The 21,337-nt window shown below is 46.2% G+C and overlaps 1 protein-coding gene across 1 annotated transcript in view; it reads right to left on the bottom strand.

Moving 5' to 3' along the window:
- Positions 1–21,337, bottom strand: part of LOC110222093 (S-adenosyl-L-methionine-dependent tRNA 4-demethylwyosine synthase TYW1) — a 244,141-nt gene that overhangs the window by 33,164 nt on the left and 189,640 nt on the right. Inside the window, 1 exon segment of the mRNA XM_078154729.1 lies at positions 19,843–19,953. Within this exon segment, the coding sequence (XP_078010855.1) occupies positions 19,843–19,953 (111 nt within the window).

The following is a 21,337-nucleotide window of genomic DNA, read 5'->3' on the forward strand; positions in this document are numbered from 1 at the left end:
TTAGTGGATGCACAGCCAGAAGATCTGAGTGCAAATCCTACCTCAGACTTTCTATGTGACCCTGGGCAAGTCGCTCAATCTCTGCCTCAGTTTCCTCATCTGTAAAATAAGGCTAATAATAGCACCAACTTTCCAGGACCGTCATGAGGATCAAATCCCCTCAAATGTGAGAGAATATATGTAAAGCACTTTGCAAACTTTAAAACCCCACAAATAAAGGCTCCTCTTAGCACTAGGATTAATCTGAAGACCACACTCTGTCCACTGTCCACTCCTGCCTTCAGGCTGACACTGGACAAAGAGCCAGCCTGGCTTCATCAAGAAAAGTCAGACTATTTTCACTTTATTTTTTTCATGGTTCTTTTCTCTGGTCTGTTTCTTCTTTCACAATACATGGAAATGTCTTACATGACTGCACATACATTACCTAAATCAGCTTGCTTGCCATCTTAGGGAGGGAAGAGGGGAGAAAGAGATGGGAATAATTTGGAACTCAAAACTTTTAAAAATGAATATTAAAAACTGTCTCTACACATAATTGGAAAAAAATAAAATACTATTAAAAAACAGACAAGTCATGACAGACTCATTTATTTTCTTTTGTGATGTTACTGAAGTACTAGATACAATTTACTCAGACTTCGGTGAAGCATTTAACAAAATATGTCATACTTTTGGACCAGATAGATAATAATATAATTCCTTATTTTTGAAACTGACTGAGGGACCAGATTCTGTCTTCAGTATCAATATGGCAGAAGGTTTCTAGTGGAGGGCCCCAGAGATCTTGCTTGGCTCTGCACCGCCTAATGTTTTCTAGATAAAGGCAGAAATGGCCTGTTTATCGATTTAGAAGATAATACCAAGCTAGGCAGAAGAATAAGGACCCAAAAATATTCTGACAGCTCTGTGATGAATCTATCAAGACGAAATTCAATAGAGACAAAAGTAAAGTCATACACTTGGGCTCAAATAATCATCCTCACGCATATATATCCAGATATACATGTATATGTATGTGTATATACATTTATTGTCTTCAGACTCTCAGATCTAACCCGATCCTCACAGTCATCAGTGGGAGAGGCATGCCTGACAAGGATCTGGAAGCTTTGGAAGCTGCAAGCTCAATGAGTGAGGTAGAGACCACACAAGCCAATCAGAGGGTAAGCTTCAGTAAGACAGGCAGAGCTTCCCAGAGTAAGGAGGTGATGATCCTCCTGGGCCCTACCCTGGTCAGACCACATCTGCAGGCTCACGTTCATTTCTGGGCACCTTAGTTTGGGAAGAACATTGCATTCTTCTGGATCCTCTCTAGCATCTGTCAATCAGGATGGCAGAAGGCCTTGAGTCCATAACACTTGAGGTTTGATTGAAAGACCTAGGGAAGAGGTTTAGCGTAAATAAAAAAAGACAAGGAGGAAGGGAGGGACACAACAGTTGTGTTCCAGCATGAATGGCTGTAATGTGAAAGACAGACAGCAGAGCCAGGAGCAACGTGTGGTAGCTGCAGAGACAAAGCGAAGGCTTGAAGAGCTCGATTTCAGGGAAGAAAACTCTTCAGGACTAGAGCTGTCCCAAAGTGGGATGGCCTTCCTCTGGATGGGGCGAGTTCTCAGAGCAGAAATGTCAATGGCCAACCCCTTGTCCAATATGTCAGAGCAGGGATTCATTTGGGGTCTGGATTGGACTAGGTGGCCCCTGACTTCCTTCAAACCTTAAAATTCAATAATGCTGATGCAATGACTCTGGACACTCTATGCTACTCCTCACCAGTTGAATGTAAGCTACCGAGGGCAGGGACAATTTTATTTTTGACTTTGAATCTCTATCACTCATCACACTTTTTGAAGGTTCTAGGTATTTATTCAATTTAATCAAATTCAACTCAACAAAACATTTTTTTAAGGCAATTGGGGTTACGTGACTTGCCCAAGATCACACAGCTAGTAAGCATCAAGTGTTTGGTCTGAGGCTGGATTTGAACTCAGGTCCTCCTGACTTTAGGGCCGGTGCTCTATCCACGGCACCACCTAGCTGCCCCCTCAATAAAACATTCGTTAAAGTCATACAGTGTTTTAAAATATCAGGGTGGAAAATTCTGTAGTATCTAAGTTAGAGAGGGTTATTATGAGGACCTGGAATTTTTTAATCTGTGAAACCCCAACAACAAGCCAAGTCTCAATGAAGCTATTTATCCATAAAGGAGACTGTCATATTTGCATCTTCTAGTTGGTACTTAAAAGTGTGATAGGCACAGTAACGTCTTCCTACAAACAGGAAACTCAATGTTACAACCTTCTGAGTGGCTGGCAAATCACCTTGCTTCAGGAGATGAAGGTCCAGAGATCATTTTCACTGTCACTGCCTGAGAATGACTCTATTAGGAATTCACGATTCTGGGCTCCATCTATTTTATTTGGCCTTGTAACTAAAACTGACTGTGGAGATCAAGGGCCTCCTGGGATGACCTAAAAAAATTGTCTTGGTTTTTCTTCATAGTCTGATGGAGAAGGGGGGGGGGGGCTGACTTCATTATTCTGTCAGTGAAAAATGCCCAACTCAACACACTTTTTCAGTATTGAGCCACTGGCCCCTTGAACAAAAGAAGCTGATCCTCTCTACCAGTCTAATCTGAAATTCCATGGGAATAGTTAGCATTTCTCAGCCATTCAAAAGACTAGAAATCAGCTGAAAATCTGGTTTTCTAACACCTGTATGAATTAGAATTAGTCATGATAAAGGCCTTAGGAATATAGGCCTTGCCTCTGAAAAGAAATCTCTTGGAAAGGAACACACACACCCACACACACACACACACACACATTTATTAAGTGCCTACTATGTGTCAGGCACTGGGGATACAAAAAGAGGCAAAAGACAGTCTGCCCTCAAGGAGCTTACAATCTAATGGTGGAGACAACATGCAAATAAATATATACAAAGCAAGTCACGTACAGCATAAATAGGAAGGAAGTAAGGCAGGAAGGCATTAAAATGAAGAGTGGTTGGGGAAGGCCTCCTGTAGAAGGTGAGACTTTAGTTGGGACTTAAAGGAATCCAGGGAGGGCAGTGGTCAGAGTGGAGGAGGGAGAGTGTTCCAGGTATGGGGAACAGCCAGAGAAAATTCCCAGAGCCAAGAGATGGAGGGTCTTGTCTGCAGCCAAGAAGCCAGTGTCATTGAATCAAAGAGTACACGTCTGGGAGTAAGGGGTGAAAAGACTGGGAAGAGGCAAGGAAGGCCTTTGAATGCCAAACAGAGCACTCGATACTAGATCCTGCAGGCAGCAGGGAGCCACTGGAGCTTCCTGAGCAGAAAGTGACAGGGTCAGAACTGCGCTTCAGGAAAATCACTTTAGTGGACAAATGAAGGACGGATTGGAGCTGGGAGGGACTCGGGGCAGGCAGACCCACCAGCGGGCTATGAGGCGACGAGGGTCTGCACCAGGTGGTGGTATTGTCAGAGGACAGAAGGCAGATGTCCAAGAGATGTTGCAGAGGTGAGATCAGCAGGCCTTGGCAACAGCTTGGACATGGGCGGGGGATGAGGGGAGATAATGAGGAATCCTGGTGACTGCTAAGTTTTGAGCCTGAGGAATTGGGAGGACAGTGTTGCTTCCTACAGTAACAGAGAAGGGGGGAGGGTTTGGGGAAAAGACAATGAGTTCAGCTTTGGACATGTTGAGTTTAGGATGGTCTACTGGACATCCTGTTGAAGATGTCTGAAAGGCAGCTGCAGATGCACATACACACACACACACACACACACACACACACACACACACACATATACTGAAAAACAACACATTATAATCTTCAGTAAGGCCTTGGAGGAGAGGAATGGATCTGTGAGCTATGCTCAAACCAACACAGTACATGAAGATCCTTTATCCCTCCAAAAAGCCACCAAGGTTAGAGACTGCCCAGAGTGACAGAACTGGGATGTGCAGCAAGGATCTGAAGGATGCACGCATCAGCGATGCTGACAGTACAATGGTGTCACGAAGACAATACAAAAATAATAACAATAAAGTTACTGGAGATTGACGGAAAAAGCAAAATCAGTCATTGCCTTGTCTAAGGGTGTAAACGCACCTTGTAATTACTTTAATTAACCAGATCCATTCATTTGTTTGACAAGCATTTATTAAGTGACAGGCACAAAGATGGGCCTGGGGACACAAATCAGTACTTGTCCTCAAGGAGATGGCATTTTAGTGCTTAGCACAGTGCCTAGCACAGAGTAGGTGCTTCCTGTGTATTGACTGATTGACAGCGTAAAGAACTGACGAACACAAATCAGTGAGGGTAAAATAAGGGATCCGGACAGACAGCACTTGTGATTTAACTGAGATGAGAAAATTCCATCTGCCAATGTGTACGTAGCCGCTTTCCCGAAATTAACGGGCTTAGGAAGTTGCCTACAACACTTAGGAGACTGGGTGACTTGCCCAGGGTTTCACAAGCAGAGAGAGTCGGGGGTCTTCTGGGCTCCCCCCATTCCACAGTGTCTCCACTCAGTGATCTGGGGATGGGGAGAGAAGGAGAGCCCACGAGCAGCCAGAGATCAGAATAGACCTCCTGGAGGAGGAGGAGGACATCTATGCTGAGCCTGGAAGTCGGCCAGGGACTCCAGGGCATTCTATGGGCTCATGGCCTCTGCAAAGGTGTGGAGATGAGAGATGTGTTCTTGTACATGCGGAACAGCAAGCACGCCATGGTGCCAGGAGGCAGAGGACTCCCTTCTCAGTCTCCCTTGCGGGATCATCATCTCTGTCTTCTATAGGAATGGCACCCAGACACGCTTTGGTGTGTTCCCCAAAGGTTCAGTACTGGCCCTCTTGTCCTCTCTCCTTCCATCTCTCCCCTGGTAATGTTAACAGTTTCCACAGGTTCAACTGTCATCTCTTTAAAGGTGATTCCCATACATATGTACATGCATGCATGCATGTGTGTATACACATACATGTATATGCATATACAAATATGCCATACATATACATTTATTGTCTTTAGACTCTCAGATCCAAGCTCCAGTCTTCCTAAGCCCATACATAAGCAAAATGTTGGACATCTCTCACTGGATTGCCCCCTGGGCATCTCAACCTCAATGGCCAAAACTGAATTCATTATTTTCCCCAAAAGACCTTTCCTCTATCTACTGAGGGAAACCCTATCCTTGCAGTCACCGGGTTCCAGGCCTCAGGGCCATCCTCAGTAACTCATTCTCCTCAATCCCTAAAGCCAATCAGTCACCAAGTCTCGTCCATTCTCTCCACGTCTCTTGTCTCTCATCTCCTTCTCCTTCTCTGCACTCCCCAGCTGCCACCATGGTTCCAGCCCTCATGACATCTCATGGACTTTGGCAGTGGCCTCCTAGCTGGCCTCCCTGCCTCATTCCAGTCCTTCTTTCACACAAGAGCCAAAGTGATTTTCTAAAGCATAGATCTGACCACGTCACTCGCTACTCAAAGAGCTTCCATGGATCCCCACACCGGCCTATCTGCTGTCTCACACACCTCCTTCCATCTCCTGCCCCCATGACACCGCACAGGCTGTCTGTCCCCCACCTCCACCTCCACCTCCACCCCACCAGGCCTGGCTGTCTCTCAGGATCCCTAGCTCCCGTCAAAGCTCATCTCAGCTGGCTTTTCCCAATGCCCACCCCCAGCTAAGGGTGCCTCTGCCTCACCCAATTACTGTGTCTATATCTTGTATTTACTCACACATCAACACGTGACTTCCCCCATGACCGTTTGCTCTGCCGCTACCCCCCAAGCCCCCTAGGGCTTTGCCACGTGATGCGCAGCCAAACCTTCCTCGGTACGCTGCCATCCTCATCAGAACAAGAGAGCTCCTTACGAGAGGAGACTGCCTTGCTTTTCTTCTTGTATCTCTAGTGTTGAGCACAGTGCTTTGTCCATAACAAGTATTGAAAACTACTTTCTCATTTACTCATTCACCTGGTGGTATAATGGACAGAGCACCAGGCCTGGAGTCAGGAAAGCTTGAATTCAAATCCAGCTTTTGACACTTACTAGCAGTTTGACCTTGGGCAGGTCACTTAACCTCTATTTGCCTCCATTTCCTCAACTGTAAAACAGGGATCATCCTGGCACCTAACTTCCTGGGTTGTTGGGAGATGCAAAGGAAAATTGTGATATTTGTGATAGCACAGCGCCTAGCACACAATATGTGTGAGTTCTCATCACCATCATCATCATCATCATCATCACTGTCACTATTATTATCATTAGAATGTACGGTTCTTGAGGACAAGGACCCGTTTTTGTCTTTATATCTCCACCTCCCAGCACAGTCAGTGTCTGACACACAGTAGGCACTTAACAAATGCATATGTGACTGACAGAATGAAGGACAGCAGTAAGCAATCAGCCTAGAAAGGAAAGCTGAAGCCGGATGATGAAAAGCTTTAAACACCTAGCAGAGGAGTTTGCATTTTATTTCAGAGACGAAAGCGAGCTAACGAATCGATTGGATCAACCAGCATTTGTTAGGTGTCTATGATATAACAGGCACTATAGACAACCGCAGCAGACCTTGCCAAGAAGTGACATGGCCAAACTCGGCCTTTGGGAACCTCAATTTGGCAGCAGCGGAGAATGGGCTGATGGGAGAGAGGCTTGGCCTGGAGACACCAACTGGGAGGCTATGACAGTGAACCAGCTGAAAGCTGGCTGGTGGTCATAAAGAAGCAAGGAGATACACGGGATGCTGAGGAGGCAGGAACAGACCAGACCATTCCATAAACCCCTGCCCGCCTGAGCTCCTGAGGACCCACCATTCAGCAGGGGCTGCACACTGGGGACAGTTGCAGGGGCCCCAGCACTGAGGCAGCCTTGCTCTTGGATTATAATGCTGATGTGGAAAAGAGCCGTCTGGATCCCCAGCATGAGTTCTGGAGAGAGTGATTCTTAGGGCTCATGTGGGACTCCCAAAGATACCAAGAGGAGGGCTTCTCAAATTGCCCACAGCTCTAGAGAAAAGAAGAGCTCACAGGCTGACACAGATAATACTGGAAGAAGGAAAGAAGTAGAAATAAATCCATTTGAAGAAAACTTCAGCATAGACCTGGCGCTGGTCAATTGGGCCTGAAAACATGATGTCCCACCCCCACCCCACCCTAAAGGAGTTTCTTTTTAAACATCCAAAACCTGTTATTTCCAATATGAGAAACATGAGTGTCACAGGGTGGAGGGGGCGCCCCACAGGGAGATCTTTTCTGCTGAGTTGAAGCCCCCACCACTACCACCCCACAGCTGTCTCACCTCCTTGCCATTGGGTTGAGGATTGACATAGGAAAATGTCTTTCCAGCACCTCCTAAGGGAGGGTGGCTGGGAGTCTGACCTCCAGGAGCAGCAGGTCAGTGGTCACTCTCTCAGAACTCTGAGTGTGAAGGGCAGGAAGCAGAGGAAGCTCCAGGACACTGGGATGGCTCTCGTGTCCACTTGCTTTGTAAATTCCTTGTCCAGTGGAATGTGAGGACAGACACCCGGGCATCACTTAGTAAGTATGTCAGGCTGAGTCACATCTTTTCTCACAGCCTCTGAGCTCTCTTTGACAGTAACCAGGACATGTTACCTTTCCTGCCCTAATCAGGAGGCTTCCTGGACTTCATGAAATCCAAAAACCCTCTAGAGCAAGAGTTCTTAACAAAGTCTATGAATCACTTGGGAACCATGGAGAATTTTCAAGAAGTCCATGAACTTGAATGGGAAAAAAAAATTACATCTTTGTTTCCTTTGTTATTTGATTTTATGCATTTAAAGCCATGATTCTGGGGAGGGGTCCAGAGGCCTCCCCAGCCTATCTGCCAAAGGGGTCCGTGAAACAAAAACAGTTAGGAAGTCCCACTCTGAACAGTGGCTTCACTTTGAACAAGTAAACCACATTAATATTAAAAGCCTCATGTTTAGGGGCTTCTCCAAAAGAAACACTGGACTTGTGGCCACAGACGTTCAGAGACTATGCACTGGCTGGAGTGACCACTCAGGGAAGGCATGCCTCAGCTCTGAGGGCGGGAGGGGGAGTAGAGGGTGGTAGGGGACCCTTCCTGGGAAAATGTGCAGACAGGGAGGAAGGAAGGCAGTGAGGTACAAATGCAGACTCTCGGCGAGATGGTCCACTCCATCTTTTCTTGGGGGCTGCGACCACGTGACTGAGATTTTATAGCTTATTCCTCCCGCCCGCTGGGAGCTCAGAAGATTTCGTGGTCAATGCAGGCCTGCCAGCTGCCCCTCCTGAGTCCACTCGCTTCGCCTCACTTCTTGCTGAGCTAATGTTGTTCTCCTTTCTCTGATTTCACTTCAAGGAGGCTTATGTCTACTTAAATAAATGACTGGAAGTAACAAGGAAATAATCCTTTGTCAGATCCTTCGGAGGTGCCTGGGTTTAGGTTCAGTTCACCAGAGAACCATGAAACTTCAAGTCTGTTTGCCAACTTCATGGCTCTCTTTGGGACAGACACTTTAAAGGCTAGACACACTGAATGTTTATTTCTGTCTGCCTCCTGCCTCCCCCTCCTGCCCCTCCATCATCCGGGGAGCCTTTTAGTTTAAGGAAAAAGATTCAGCAACTGGTTGGCTGTGGGGACTGGGGAAGAAGGAAGAATTGAAGACGATTCTCAAGTTTCCAACCTGGGCGACCTAGAAGGACAATGATGCGACAGCAGGCAGTGGGGAGGGCTCGGGGGCGCTCTGGAGGGGAGGGAAGGAGAAGACTCAGAGTTCTGCTTTACATACACTGGATTTCAATACCCACAGGACATTCAGTTGGTGATATGAAGAAGCAGTTGGCCGGAGTGAGGCTAGGGTTAGAAATACAGGCCTGGAAGTATTCTCCACGGAGGGGACAGCTGAACCAATGGGAACTGATGACATCACTAAGAAATACCGTCAAGAAGGACGACAAAGAAGCCTAGCGTTAAACACACTCTCATACAAGGGGAGAGACAGGGATGATGGTACACCCAAAGGAGACGGAGAAGCAGGCGGGTGAGAAAACAAAAGACAGAAGAGAGAGTGATCAATAGTGTCAAATGCCACAGAGAGTTCAAGAAGGGCCACCGAGGTTAGCAATTAAGAGATTCGCATTCATAACTAGAGCGTGCAGGTTGAGTTGACTGATGAAGCCGGGCACCAGGATGCAAAGGGATTGAAAAGTGGGGGGAGAGGAATGGGAGCCAATGAGTCTAGACAGCTTTTAATGAGAGGTTCATTACACGTTTATTGTTTCTGAAACTCCATCGGGGCATTTCATTCAATGTACTTTGGGATATTTGTCCCATAACCAGGAGATTTTTATCCCATCACTGGATTATTATCATTTCTCTGGGCAATGATCAAATTGTTCAAACGTGTTAAGATTAGGTTCATTTCTGCAATAAAAACAAAAACAATAATAGTAATACCAAGGAGCTACTGTTTTCTAAACTGTGAAGAGAGTATGTCCCAGAACATCCCAGCTGAGCAAAGATTTGCCTAAAAGAGCCTCAAGGTCAATAACAGCGGTTGTCTCAACCCTTCCCCATCCAAGAGAAATGCCCCCCCAACCCCCACCCCTAGAGTGGAGAGATTGTCAGGAGAGACAGCCCCGCCCAGACTGACACACAGGCGGTGTTCTAAATGTTTGTTTGGAGTTATCAGTCTACTGTTTGGAATTCAGAACGTCCTCTCCCATATGAATTATATAATTTACTGTGGTTTAGCAGCCCTGCTAGACCACGAAGGCCTATTGAACCCATAACGTAGTCAAAATATTATACATGCACAACAAAAAAAAATACAATGGAGACTGCTACAACACCTATAATTAAATAAAAACAATAAAAAACTGCTTGAGAAACATTTTATCTTGAGTGCTAGTGCTTGAGAAAAACCTGGTTTAATTAGAGACTGAGGAAGCAGATACTTCTATGGAGCTTCTAGGCCTAATTGGGGGCTTTGTAAGTCAATGAGGCTGTTTCTTTTATACTCAAATAGGTCAAAAACTAACCACTTTCCTTGTCTTTGATCGAGGCACATCTCCAGAATGATTTGTGTATTCATCAACTATGGGTATGGTTGACTTTGACCTTCCAAATAAAATTTTAAAAAAGAAAGACAATCAGAGAAGAGGGAAGAAAAGCAGGGAGAGAGTGGAAGGGTGCATAATGTTTTTCTTTAAATGACAGCTGAAAAGTTAGAAGAAAAGTATGCTAAAAGAAGGAGGACAAATAAAGAGGGTGGAAGCAGAAAAAGCCCAGGCTCTGAAGGCAGAAGGCCCGGGTTCAAATCTTGCCTCAGACACCCCCTTTCCTGATGCTCTGCTCCCAGAGCCAGAGTTCCTCATCTGTACCACACAGGAGTGGGGCAAGCTGACTATTAAGGTACCTTCCAGCGCCAGGTCTAGGGTAAGAGGGTAAATTACTTTTCTACCATCACGCAGCTAAGTTAATGTCTGGGGCTGGATTCTTACTGCTCCCAGACCACTGCTTTTATTCACCAAGCCATCTGGCTAGTCAATTAAGCATATGTCCTCCTTCCCAGACCATGAATACCTCAAGGCTAAGGACTGTATCCTATTTGTGTCCCCTAGTGTCTGGCCCAATGCCCTGTATACAGTATAGGAGCTACAGCTGGAAATGCCCTTCAGGGCACCTCCTCTAAACCTCTTCTGTCACAGATAAGTAAAATGAGGCCCAGAGAAATTGAGTGACCTTGCCAAGGTTACACAAGAATTAAGAGCAGATCCAAGATATCACATCAGGACCCCTGACACCTGTGCCAGTGTCCTTTCCACAATACCAGGACATCCTCTTGGCACCCACTACCTGTTCACCAACATGAATGAGAGGACAAGGGGGGTCCTGTCACTAAGCAGCCTTCCTCTGCTGCTCACTGTGCTACCTCTGGACTGACTTCACTGTCCAACAAAGCCTGTGGGCTGGAGGCTACTTGAGATGTCTCTGGAAGGAGTTAGTTAAGATTCAAGAGATGAACTTTTATTACATTTCATGCCGGCTTTCCTTTTCTGATACACTCCATTTGAAAGTCAAATAAAAAAATTGCTTGTGTTTATTATGAATACAAACGGACAACCTACAGTGCAGAAAACAGCTCCCAAAGCATCCCTCCAAGGAACTGTACACTGGGAAGGTTTACTTACAATTGCTAGAGAACTCTGGAGCCTAGTTTTTCAAGCGTGAAGAAAGATCACCATTTTCACGACTCATCTCCCCACCCCCCACATAGTTTATTTACTTGTTTAAACTTCCAGCTTGGGATAATTCAACTCTTCACATCAGAGGACTCATAAATGCCTTGTAGAAATTCAAAACTTCTCCAGGCCCTTCAAAATATCAATTAACTTTTTGACCACACTTACTATCCTGGGGATAACATAGCTGATGCATCTTACTCCCACCCCTGTCCCTCTTCTCTCTATATGTTGTCTTCCTCCATTAGAATTAAGCTCCCTGAGAGCAGGGACCATTTTGCTTGCTGGGGTTTGTCTCCCCCAGAGCTTAGCACACAGGAAGTGCTTAACTAATGCTTCATCCATCCATCTATCCTATCTGATATCTACATTATCTGTCTATGCTTACTATCTATATAGCTAGCTATGTTATCTATAATAGCATAGATATTATGTTATTTACTTATAATATCTATGCTATCTTTGTTATCAGTCTATACTATCTATATAGCTAGCTATGTAATCTGTCTATACCATATCTACATAGCTATCTATGTTATCTGTCTATACTATCTAGCTATTTAGTTATCTGTTATCTATTTATAATATCTATGCTATCTATGCTATTATGTTTATCTGTCTATACTATCTATATAGCTATTTGTTTTATTTATCTATAATATCTGTTATCTGTCTATAACATCTATACTGATGTCTATAACATCTATGTGTTCAATGCTATCTATCTATACTAGCTAGCTGGCTATCCTAGTCTGCAAAACCTTTGAGCCTGGTTTTCCTGTCAGGTAAATCTGAACGGATGAAAAATCCTGATGATAAATAAACCTCATCAGAATTCTTTTCCCTTGCACATTTCTGTCTCACTCTAATTTACAAGCCTGCTAATGTCTCCCCAAGACAGAGAAGTGCCATTTTTTTTTCCCTGCAGAGACATTTGACTTTTTTTTAATGCCCTACTGTATCTATTTTCCTGGCTTAGCATTGCTGATGGCCCAAGTGTTCCATACTGGAGGCTCCACCTCCCTTTACTGGACGGTAACTGAAGCTGTTCACCAGCAAGTTTTCCTTCTGCATATATAACCAACAACTATTTAACCACTAGTTACTGTTCTATGTTTTGTTGGTGCATGGTACATCTGTTTGCTTTTAACTGTAGTGATCACCACCATTTTTCTGAGTAGGTACAAACCTTTTTTTCCCATAGAATCTCAATTGTTAGATCTCTCATTACATACACATTTATTTCTAGCTTCTGTGGCTTTTACATTCACCAATCACACACTATTTCCAAATGGCATGTTTGTCTTAAATATCCAAGTGGAAAACTTCACTTGCGCTGGGCCTTTGGAGCAGGTAAGTGAACACACTCTGTTATTAGAACAGCTCATACAGAAGGGGGAAAAAGGGTTTGCTAAAGATTCTTGGGAATGCTAATGAATATATTTATGTAGCCAAGAAAAAGTGACCCAGGATTTTCTCCAAATCAGGCCTTTTAAAAGATGAAAATGAATTCTGAGGATTTAATTAATTCCGAGCTTAATCTCCTCTTCTTTGGCTCCTGAGTATCTGGAGCCTCAAGTCTCTCTGCCTGACAGTTTGCACCCCAAACATCTTCAAACAGAGCTAAGAGGTATTTAACTTGGGGGCCATTTTGATCTTCAACTCTTTGGTATCTGCCAATAAACTCTGCTGGATTGCTGAAATTAAGTGTCTAATTACATGATTTCACAATAGTCATAATTAAGCTTCTAAACAACGCAAGTGTCCTTTAAACCTGACATCTGGTACAAGTAAAACACCAGAGAGAACACAAGACCAGAGTCTTCTCAAGGTCTGCCTTCCTCTGTTTTCAGGCTAAGCTCTAACATCACCTGGTCTTGAGTCTCATCAGCAAAAGGGGGTGGCAGCAAGGCGATCCCTCAGGACCCTTCCCGCTGAAGATTCTCTGAACATGATGCACCATGTCTCCCAACAGTCTGCTATTCGTGCTCACAAACCAAAAACACGATTTTACTCTCAGTGATGAGAATCCAACCTGTATCACAACAAACCCACCATGAAAGCCCTGTGCAACTCCTAACAAAAGGGAATGTGGACATCCCACTCAGCCATCACATTCCTAAGTGCACAGGCTTGGAAGGCAGGGGCCACCAGACCTGTGAGCCTTTGGCCTGGCCACGTAACTCCTCTGGGAAAGGGGGGAGTTGGACTGGCTGGTTTCCAAGGTCCCCATCAGCTCAGGACCCAGGGTCCTGTGTCAGTCCTTGCAGGAGACCCAAAGATCCTTAAGAAACAGCCCCTGTCCTCATGGGGCTTCATGGAGAGAGATGGTGCACAATCAAATAGACCACACAATCGAATTCAGTGCATTAGCCAGAAGGCTGCCTAGACCAGAACGAGGGCAGGAGACAGAGAGGAAGAGCTATACCAGGTAAGTCCCAAAGGCCAAAAGGCCTGCTTCCAGGAGCTGCAGCTAAGAGGCCAGGGCTCTGGAGGGCAAGAAGCAGCCGGAGAAAGGATCCCCTTTGTCACCACCAGGGGCTGGGACCAAAGCACACACCTAAACTGAAGCAAGGCCCAACCACAAGGTCTGCGCTGCACCACAAACCAAACCGAAGCAGTTCCTTAAAAACAAAAACAAGCCATGAGCTAGTGAGCTAAAACTGCTGAACTAGGACAAAACGCTAACGGACACTGACCAAGCCTCGACGGCCCTAGTCAGTCATTCAGGGTGGCAGAAAAAGGGCTGCTGCGGGGGTCAGGAGAGCTGCGAGCCTGGGTCCAAGCTCAGCCAGCAGCTCCCTGCGTGGCCACGAGCAGGTCATGAACACCACACTCAGGGGCCCAGCTCAGCAGCAAACGATGGGGTGCAAAGCGCTCCCTGGTGCTCACTCTCCCTTCTTCCTCCCACCTCCTCTCGTTCTCTCCCTCCGTCCCTCTGTCTCGATCCAGATGTCTGTCTCTATCTCTCTGTCTCTCTTCTTTCTCTCTGTGTCTGTTTCTCTCTCCCCCACCCTCTTTCCCTCCTCTCTCTTTCTCTCCCACTCCCCACTCCCTCCCTCTCCTTTTTCTGTCTCTCACCTTCCCTCTTTTGCTGTCTCTCTCTCTGTCTCTCTCTGTCACTGTCTCTCTCTCCGTCACTGTCTCTCTCTCTCCTCACAGCTAATTAAAATTCTAGGCAGGGTTTTCTCGAGGTGACCTAGTCCATCCCCTTGCCTAGTGTCAAGGCTGCCCTCAAACTACCCAGAAGCCCAGCTCTCTCCACCTTAGGGATTTGCCTATCATGGAAATGCCACAAGTCAGCTTAGCTGCTGGTATCAGCATTAAGATGACCTGTCCCATTTCCACCCAAAGATGTTCTTGCTGCACCTGAAGCCCATTTCTTTCTGTTTCTGCTCTAGAGAAGGAACAACAGTTCAGCTTTTACATAGCCCTGCGAAGTGTACCAAGGGCCTCCCTCACAATAAGCTTGTGACGTGGGGGAGCCTAAGTACTAGATTCCCATTTTACAGATGGAGAAACTGAGGTTAAGAGAGACCAAGCAAGTTGGCCAGGACCACAAGGCTACTAAGGGGCAAAGCTGGGGTCCAACCCAAGACACCCAGCCCAGAACTGCTTCCACTACCATGTTCTGCTGCCCCTAGAAAGCTCACAAAACAATCCAAGAGTCATTAACCACATGGCAGACAGAGACAGAAGGTTTGATTTCCTAGACAGATGGATTTAAGGACAGTGTTATACTTATAAAAGCAGCAAGCAATGGGTATACATTATTTGCATGAGTCCCTCTAGGAATGATGTCTGTGCCAATGGATGTGCTCCCTAGGAATGTAACTGGGGAAGTGCTGTGACCCATCTGCACCAGTATTTGATTCTCTGTACATATCTGTTTACATTTACATGTGTACCCATTGTTTTCTCTGACAGAACGGAAGCTCCCTGAGGGGTAGGGGCTAGCACGCTTTTGTCATTGTATGCTAGTGTCCAGTACATATTGGTCACTCGATAAATGCGGCTTCAATTCTGAACAAAAAATGTCACCACTGATAAGGCACCATGTACCTTAAGCATTGTAGTAGGCACTGAAGAGAAGAAGATGAAATCCAGTCTGACCCGGCCTGCAAAGAGCCTCTACTCTAGTTGGGAAGGGTATTAAAACACGCATATGAGCAAATATAATTCAGAGCAAAATGTGAGAAGTACAAAGGGACTGAAGAAATGTGAAAAGAAAGCTCAGAGAAGTCTTCAAGGAAGAATGGGACCTGAGCAGAGCCTTGAAAAAAGAGAAAGATTTCAAAAGGCAGAGATGGTCTAAGCAAAGGCATGGAGATGGCAAAAGGCAGTAGGGCTGGCGAGGGCAGAGCAAAGAGAGGGAAGTCATCTGAGACAAAGCTGGCGAATGTGGGCTGAAGCCTGGTGGGAGATGGCCTTGAAAGCCAGGACCAGGAGCTTACTTGATGGTCAATGGGGAACAGCCCCATTTATGAAGTGTTGTGGGCTGAACTAAACTGAATTAGGGGTGCAGCGGAGTGGGTTTGGAAGGAGGAGCCAGGGTGATCAGGAGGCTATTTATTGGGGTGGTGTGCCTGGGGGCCAACGAGCCAGGAGCAGTTACAGGGAGAAACAGAAGCAGCACCCAAATGGGGGGGAGGTCACCAAAGTGAGTGAGCCCAGGTTCTAGAAGGCTAGGGAAGTGGGGTGGAGAGGAAAGGAGAGGAAAGGAAGAAAGAGAGGAGAGGAGAAGGGGGAGAGGGAGGGGAGAACCGTGGCAGCACAGCCCCACAGGGCCGCCATCTTCATGGGCTGCCCATGGTGTACTGACTCCTCAATGTCTAGGCCTTATTTGCTACTCCAAAGCCTACAATCACACCATATTATCTGAAGTCCCCACCAGCTCTCCAGCCACACATCCTCTGCACTGGCATCTCACCAGGCGGTAGGGGGGAGTGTCATCTGCAAATTTGGCAATTTCACGGCGTATATTCTTTTCCAGATCACGTTAAAATAAAATCAGTGCCAGCAACAATCCCAGGAAGGGGCCGCCCACTTTTTATTTTCCTCTTTTAAAAAGATTTTATCCACTCTGAAAAGAATTCAATTCAGCTGGCTTTAAGCACAATTGCATTTTTTTTTAAATCCAGAAAATAAATCTTGCTGAATCAGTTTGCCTCCTTTGGCCATGGAGTCACCATCTTCTGCAGGGACATAATGAGAATCCCGCCATTTTTTTTTTATCAAGGCCTACAAGGCTTGAGGAATTCAGATTCACAGTTGGGTACTTGACATGAAAGTGACTCCTTTAATCTTATACACTGATTTCAATACCTAACCATCTTCAGAAAGAAGAAAATCATAATTTACAGAAACCTCCGACTGCCTTGGGAGGCTGAGGGAGACATGTCAGGCGCAGGATTCTTCATGTGGCATCGCTCACAGTGGTGGGTAGATGTAGTCTCCGATGAAAGATTTATCATCCTTCTCAGAGCATATGGTTAGTTGCCAGCTGCCACCACAAGATGAGGAAGAAAATACTGAAATGAGTTCCACCACTGAAGTACGAACCATGTCATCTCTCCGTGTTTCAAATGCATGCAGATCAAACGATCACAGAAGAAACGAGGCCCCTCAGCTCAGGAAGGGCGGTCATGCGGTGGGAGCCACAGAAGAATCTCAGGGGGTGAAAACAGGCCTCTGGCAGGGCTAATGCTACACTTGCTCTGACAGGCACGTGCGCTGATGAACGCTGCGGACTTAGGCTTTTTACATCTGTACCCCTGCCTTAATAACAAGTTAAAACGAAAAAAATGAGAGGAGGGCTTTGTTTCTGTTTTTGTTTTTATGTGATGTTTTTTAAGTAAGCAAGGGGGAAATCGGAGTGAAAACAGAATTCCAATCAACTAACAGTAAAGCACTTGCGTTTCGTCAATTTTAAATTACAGCCTGCTGAAATCATACACGCAGACACACCTAGGCAGGCACACCCAGGCACCAGGATGCAGACGTCGGAGTGCTGGGCTAACACTATTCTCAAATGGGAAGAGCAGCCCAGCAACTAGCTGGGAGAAATTTTGGCCTCATCGATCCTGATTTATAAAGGCTATTATAAACAAGCCCCCTCCCCCTCACACAGGAGGCCTTAAGTGTCAACAAAATCTTTTGCTCAGAAAGACTATTAAAAATCCCATCATATTCTGTGAGGCCAGAAAAGTCATCTAGCAGAAACATTTGACCTCCCAAGCCCCCTGCCTTTAAACTCCATTTCACTGTTATTAGCTGGACGGCCCCATCATCCACACTGGAGGGTCCCAACATCCACGTTGGATGGTCCCATCGTCCACAATGGACAGGCACTGCACAGGGGCAATAGCTGGGCCAAGAGGAACAAGAGAACAGACCAGACTAGACAATCACCTGTGGGAAACCGGGCAGTGCTTTTCATGACCCCAAACTTCTTGGGGAAACCAAGGTCCACCTTTCACAAGGACGTGAATACCATAATGCCACACGGCCACAAAGCACGGAACGATACGATCTCCACAAAACAGCCCTGCACCTTCCCTAAAGGACAAGGGAGAGGCACGGCGGGCGCGAGTCAGCAGCACCACATTAAGAATTAAGGATTGTGGAGGAAGCTCGTGCCTTTGAGGATGGCCTCAAAGACAGCGGGTCCTTCGGTGGTAAGAGTGAAGGTGCACCCTTAGAGACAGCCTCCTTGTTCCACTCCATTGCCTGTGCAATGTCCAGCCCCTGGCCTGCTGGGCAAGTGCCCCAATCTCACAGAAGGCCACAGACAAGAAATGCTAGGAGGAGAGGGCAGGAGTGAGACCACCAACATGAGGAGTTCACAGATGCATCCAAGTATCAAAGTACCCAAGGCCAGGCTCCATGGCAGGTTGCACCAGCCCTGACGTGTAAGTGACAATAGCGGGAAGTTACAATGGTGGAACAGACTGGCCAACGATCAAAGGCAGACTGAGAATCTGAAATCCTGGGTCACACACATAACTTCCTTTCCCTGAGGACATGATACTTTTAAGAAGTGAATGAATGTTTAAGAAAGTCTGAATGATTATTAGAATAATCACCAATGGTTAGTAATTATTTGTCCTGGGTTTCAAAGGACATTGTCTTCATTGATATGACAGTAAAATTCCACCATAAGGCAACTTCATTGTTTCAAAGATTTAGTTATATTACAGCGGGCTAGGAAATTGCTGATGTTTGTGTCCAAATCTAAATGAATCCATTAACACAGGTAAGAATACCTGAGGAATGCCCATTAGATAACTCAACGTTGATAGGTTCATAGGATATAGAGCTGGAAGGAACCTCAGAGATCACCAGTCCCAAAATGCCCATTTTGCAGATGAGGAAACAGGTAATCTCACAAAACAAAGGTCTTGATAGGTAGATAAATAACCACTGCTCCTCACTTAAACCAGATGCTCCCATCACTGTTCTTCACCTTCACCCCCCAGTTGGAAATTCCATCTATTTTCCAATATAAAGGCCTCTCTTTGGCATTTAAAACCCCTCACAGGCTGGGCCCTTTCCTACTCTACAGTTTTCTGATACTTTGCTTCCTTCTATGCTCCCTGTGAACCAGCCACCCTGACCTCTGCTGTCCTACATTCACAAGGCTCCATCATCCCTCCTTCCCTTTGCCTCAGCTTTCCTGGAAGACTCAGCTCCAATTCCAGCCTTTGTAGGAGGCCTTTCCTGGACTCTCCATCCCTGGTAACTGTCTCTGCCTCCCCTGCTAGGGCCTCTAAGATTACCCTCCAGCAATGCTGTACATTTTCATTTATACACACACACACACACACACACACACACACACACACACACACACACAAATATTTGTATGTACATTTGCATATACATACACACACATACATGCATATGTGTGTATGTATATGTATATATGTATTTGTATTTCATGTCTCTGTGTGTGTGTGTGTGTGTGTGTGTGTGTGTGTACATGTCTTCACATTCTGTCCACTCCATTAGACTCCGAACTCCTTGAGGACAGGAACAGTGGTTTTGCCTTTCTGTGTGTCCTCACTGTTTACATGGTGCCTGGCCCATAATAAGCACTTAATAAATGCTTATTGACTGACTGACTGACTGACTGATAGGAAGGAAATAAAGAACTCAGGATTCTACAGAACAAGAGAAGTCCCAAAGCCTCTCCAAAGGAGAAGGCACCATCCTCCTGCCCTGGGGCAAGATGGCATGAAAGACATGGAAGGCAATCAGGTGACCATCCCCTCGTTGCTCTGCGCCCAAGGATGACAGTGCAAAAGGCTCCATCTGCCAAGTTCTGGAGCATCGGTATCTGGGAACAATTCCTGGGATGAGGCCTCCACTTCAGCGGCCAAAATGGCGACTGCCTAGGTCAGAGGTGCCTCAGGGAGAAACAGGCCCGTTCCCCATCATCTCCGGCCTGCAGGAGGGAGACGCTGCTCTTGCCACCTGAGAACTCTCTGGGTGACATCACCACACACTAGCCATGCCAGGGATGAGGACGTGCAGTGTGGGAGCGGCTGGCCCTTCTCCAGCACCAAGCACTCCACCACAGACTCTCAGGACAAAAGCCCACGGCTGCCCGATGAGGGGCTTACCTTCACCTCGACGAAGTCTGGCTCCCCCAGGGACACGAGCTCCACATAGGCTTGGAGCTCCTCCACATTCCACGCCTTCACCAGGGTCAGGCGGTACACTGTGCGTTGTTGCTGAAACAGAGAAACGGCCAGCTCAGCTTAGAGGAGAGGTCACCGAAGCTGACCCCCGAGGCAGGGAACAAGTCAGGGGCCGCCAAACATTCTCAAACTACACACCCCTCTGGCCACACAGAAACCCCTTTGGCAGGCTCCCCGGGAGAAAACGCCAGAATGAATGGGGAGGTTGAGGTTGGCACAGCCACCCAATACTACTCTGGAGACTGCTCTACGAGGGGAGCTCAGCAGGCACTGAGAGAAACGAGAGGCAGACGGGCAAACTGAGGCACCAGTGGGGTGGAGGGCCTTTGCCACCGAACCAAGATGCAGACCTCCCTCTCCAGGCTCTGTACAGGGCGTCCTCCGTCACAACAGAAGGATCAGCCCCCAAACGCCGGCTCTAAACCAGGGGTTCATCCCCTTTTCTGTGTCACAGACCCCTCTGGCAGGCTGGTGAAGCCAAGGGACCCCTTCTCACAATAACGGTTTTAAGTGCATAACGTGAAATATACAGGATGCAAAAGGAAAACAACTATATCATATATAAATATTAACATATTAAATGTGTCACATAAATATTTATACACTGAATATAACATAAAATATTTTAATAAAAATATGTTCATAATTATTTAGAATATAACACAATATATTATGATGTGACATATAATATACAGTAATGTATATTATAATTTATATTATACTTTATAATACAATAAAACTATTACAATGTAAAAAAATTTTCTTTAAAAACGAGTTCACAGACTCCAGGATAAGACACCTTGCTCTACTATATGGTTCTCATTTGGAAACTAAGAATGCTTGTTTCTGAATCTCCTCTTTCCCCGCTGCTTCTGGCAGATGACATTGTTGCGTCTCTGGGGAGTGGTGCTTCAGTCAATGGTTTCAGCCTTCTCCCCAGACAATTGTCTTAGCAGAACTGCTGATGGAGCTCAATGACAAGCAAGGAAAAAGCTAAATCACGGTCAGCACGGACAAGCAAACGCCAGGCCCCTGGGTGAGCCGCAGACCGGGAGGTTCACGCCTGAACACCTGAAGCTCAGCGAGAAGACTCGTGACAAGGCACACCGCCCTCTTCACGCCCAAGGGGGCGGCCTCAGGGTACAGACTGAGACGCTTTTGTGGACGATGCAACAATTTTCTGTGTTTGACTATACAGATGTGTAGTAAGGGTTTTGTTTTTCTTTCTTTTTCAATAGGGACGGAAGGAGGGAGAAAATGTTCTGATTAATTGAAAAAGAAACTAATTTTTTTAAAATTCAGTTCAATAAGTTCCCAGAGCTGTGCTAAGTCAGAGCAACATCCAATCTGGAACTGGAAGTGTCCTTAGAGACCCCCACGTCCGACCCCAACGTGAAAAGGGTCCCCACTAGAGCGT

The sequence above is a fragment of the Phascolarctos cinereus genome, unplaced genomic scaffold, assembly GCF_003287225.1.
Source record: "Phascolarctos cinereus isolate Bilbo 61053 unplaced genomic scaffold, phaCin_HiC Scaffold_5;HRSCAF=322, whole genome shotgun sequence".
Classification (NCBI taxonomy): domain Eukaryota; kingdom Metazoa; phylum Chordata; class Mammalia; order Diprotodontia; family Phascolarctidae; genus Phascolarctos; species Phascolarctos cinereus.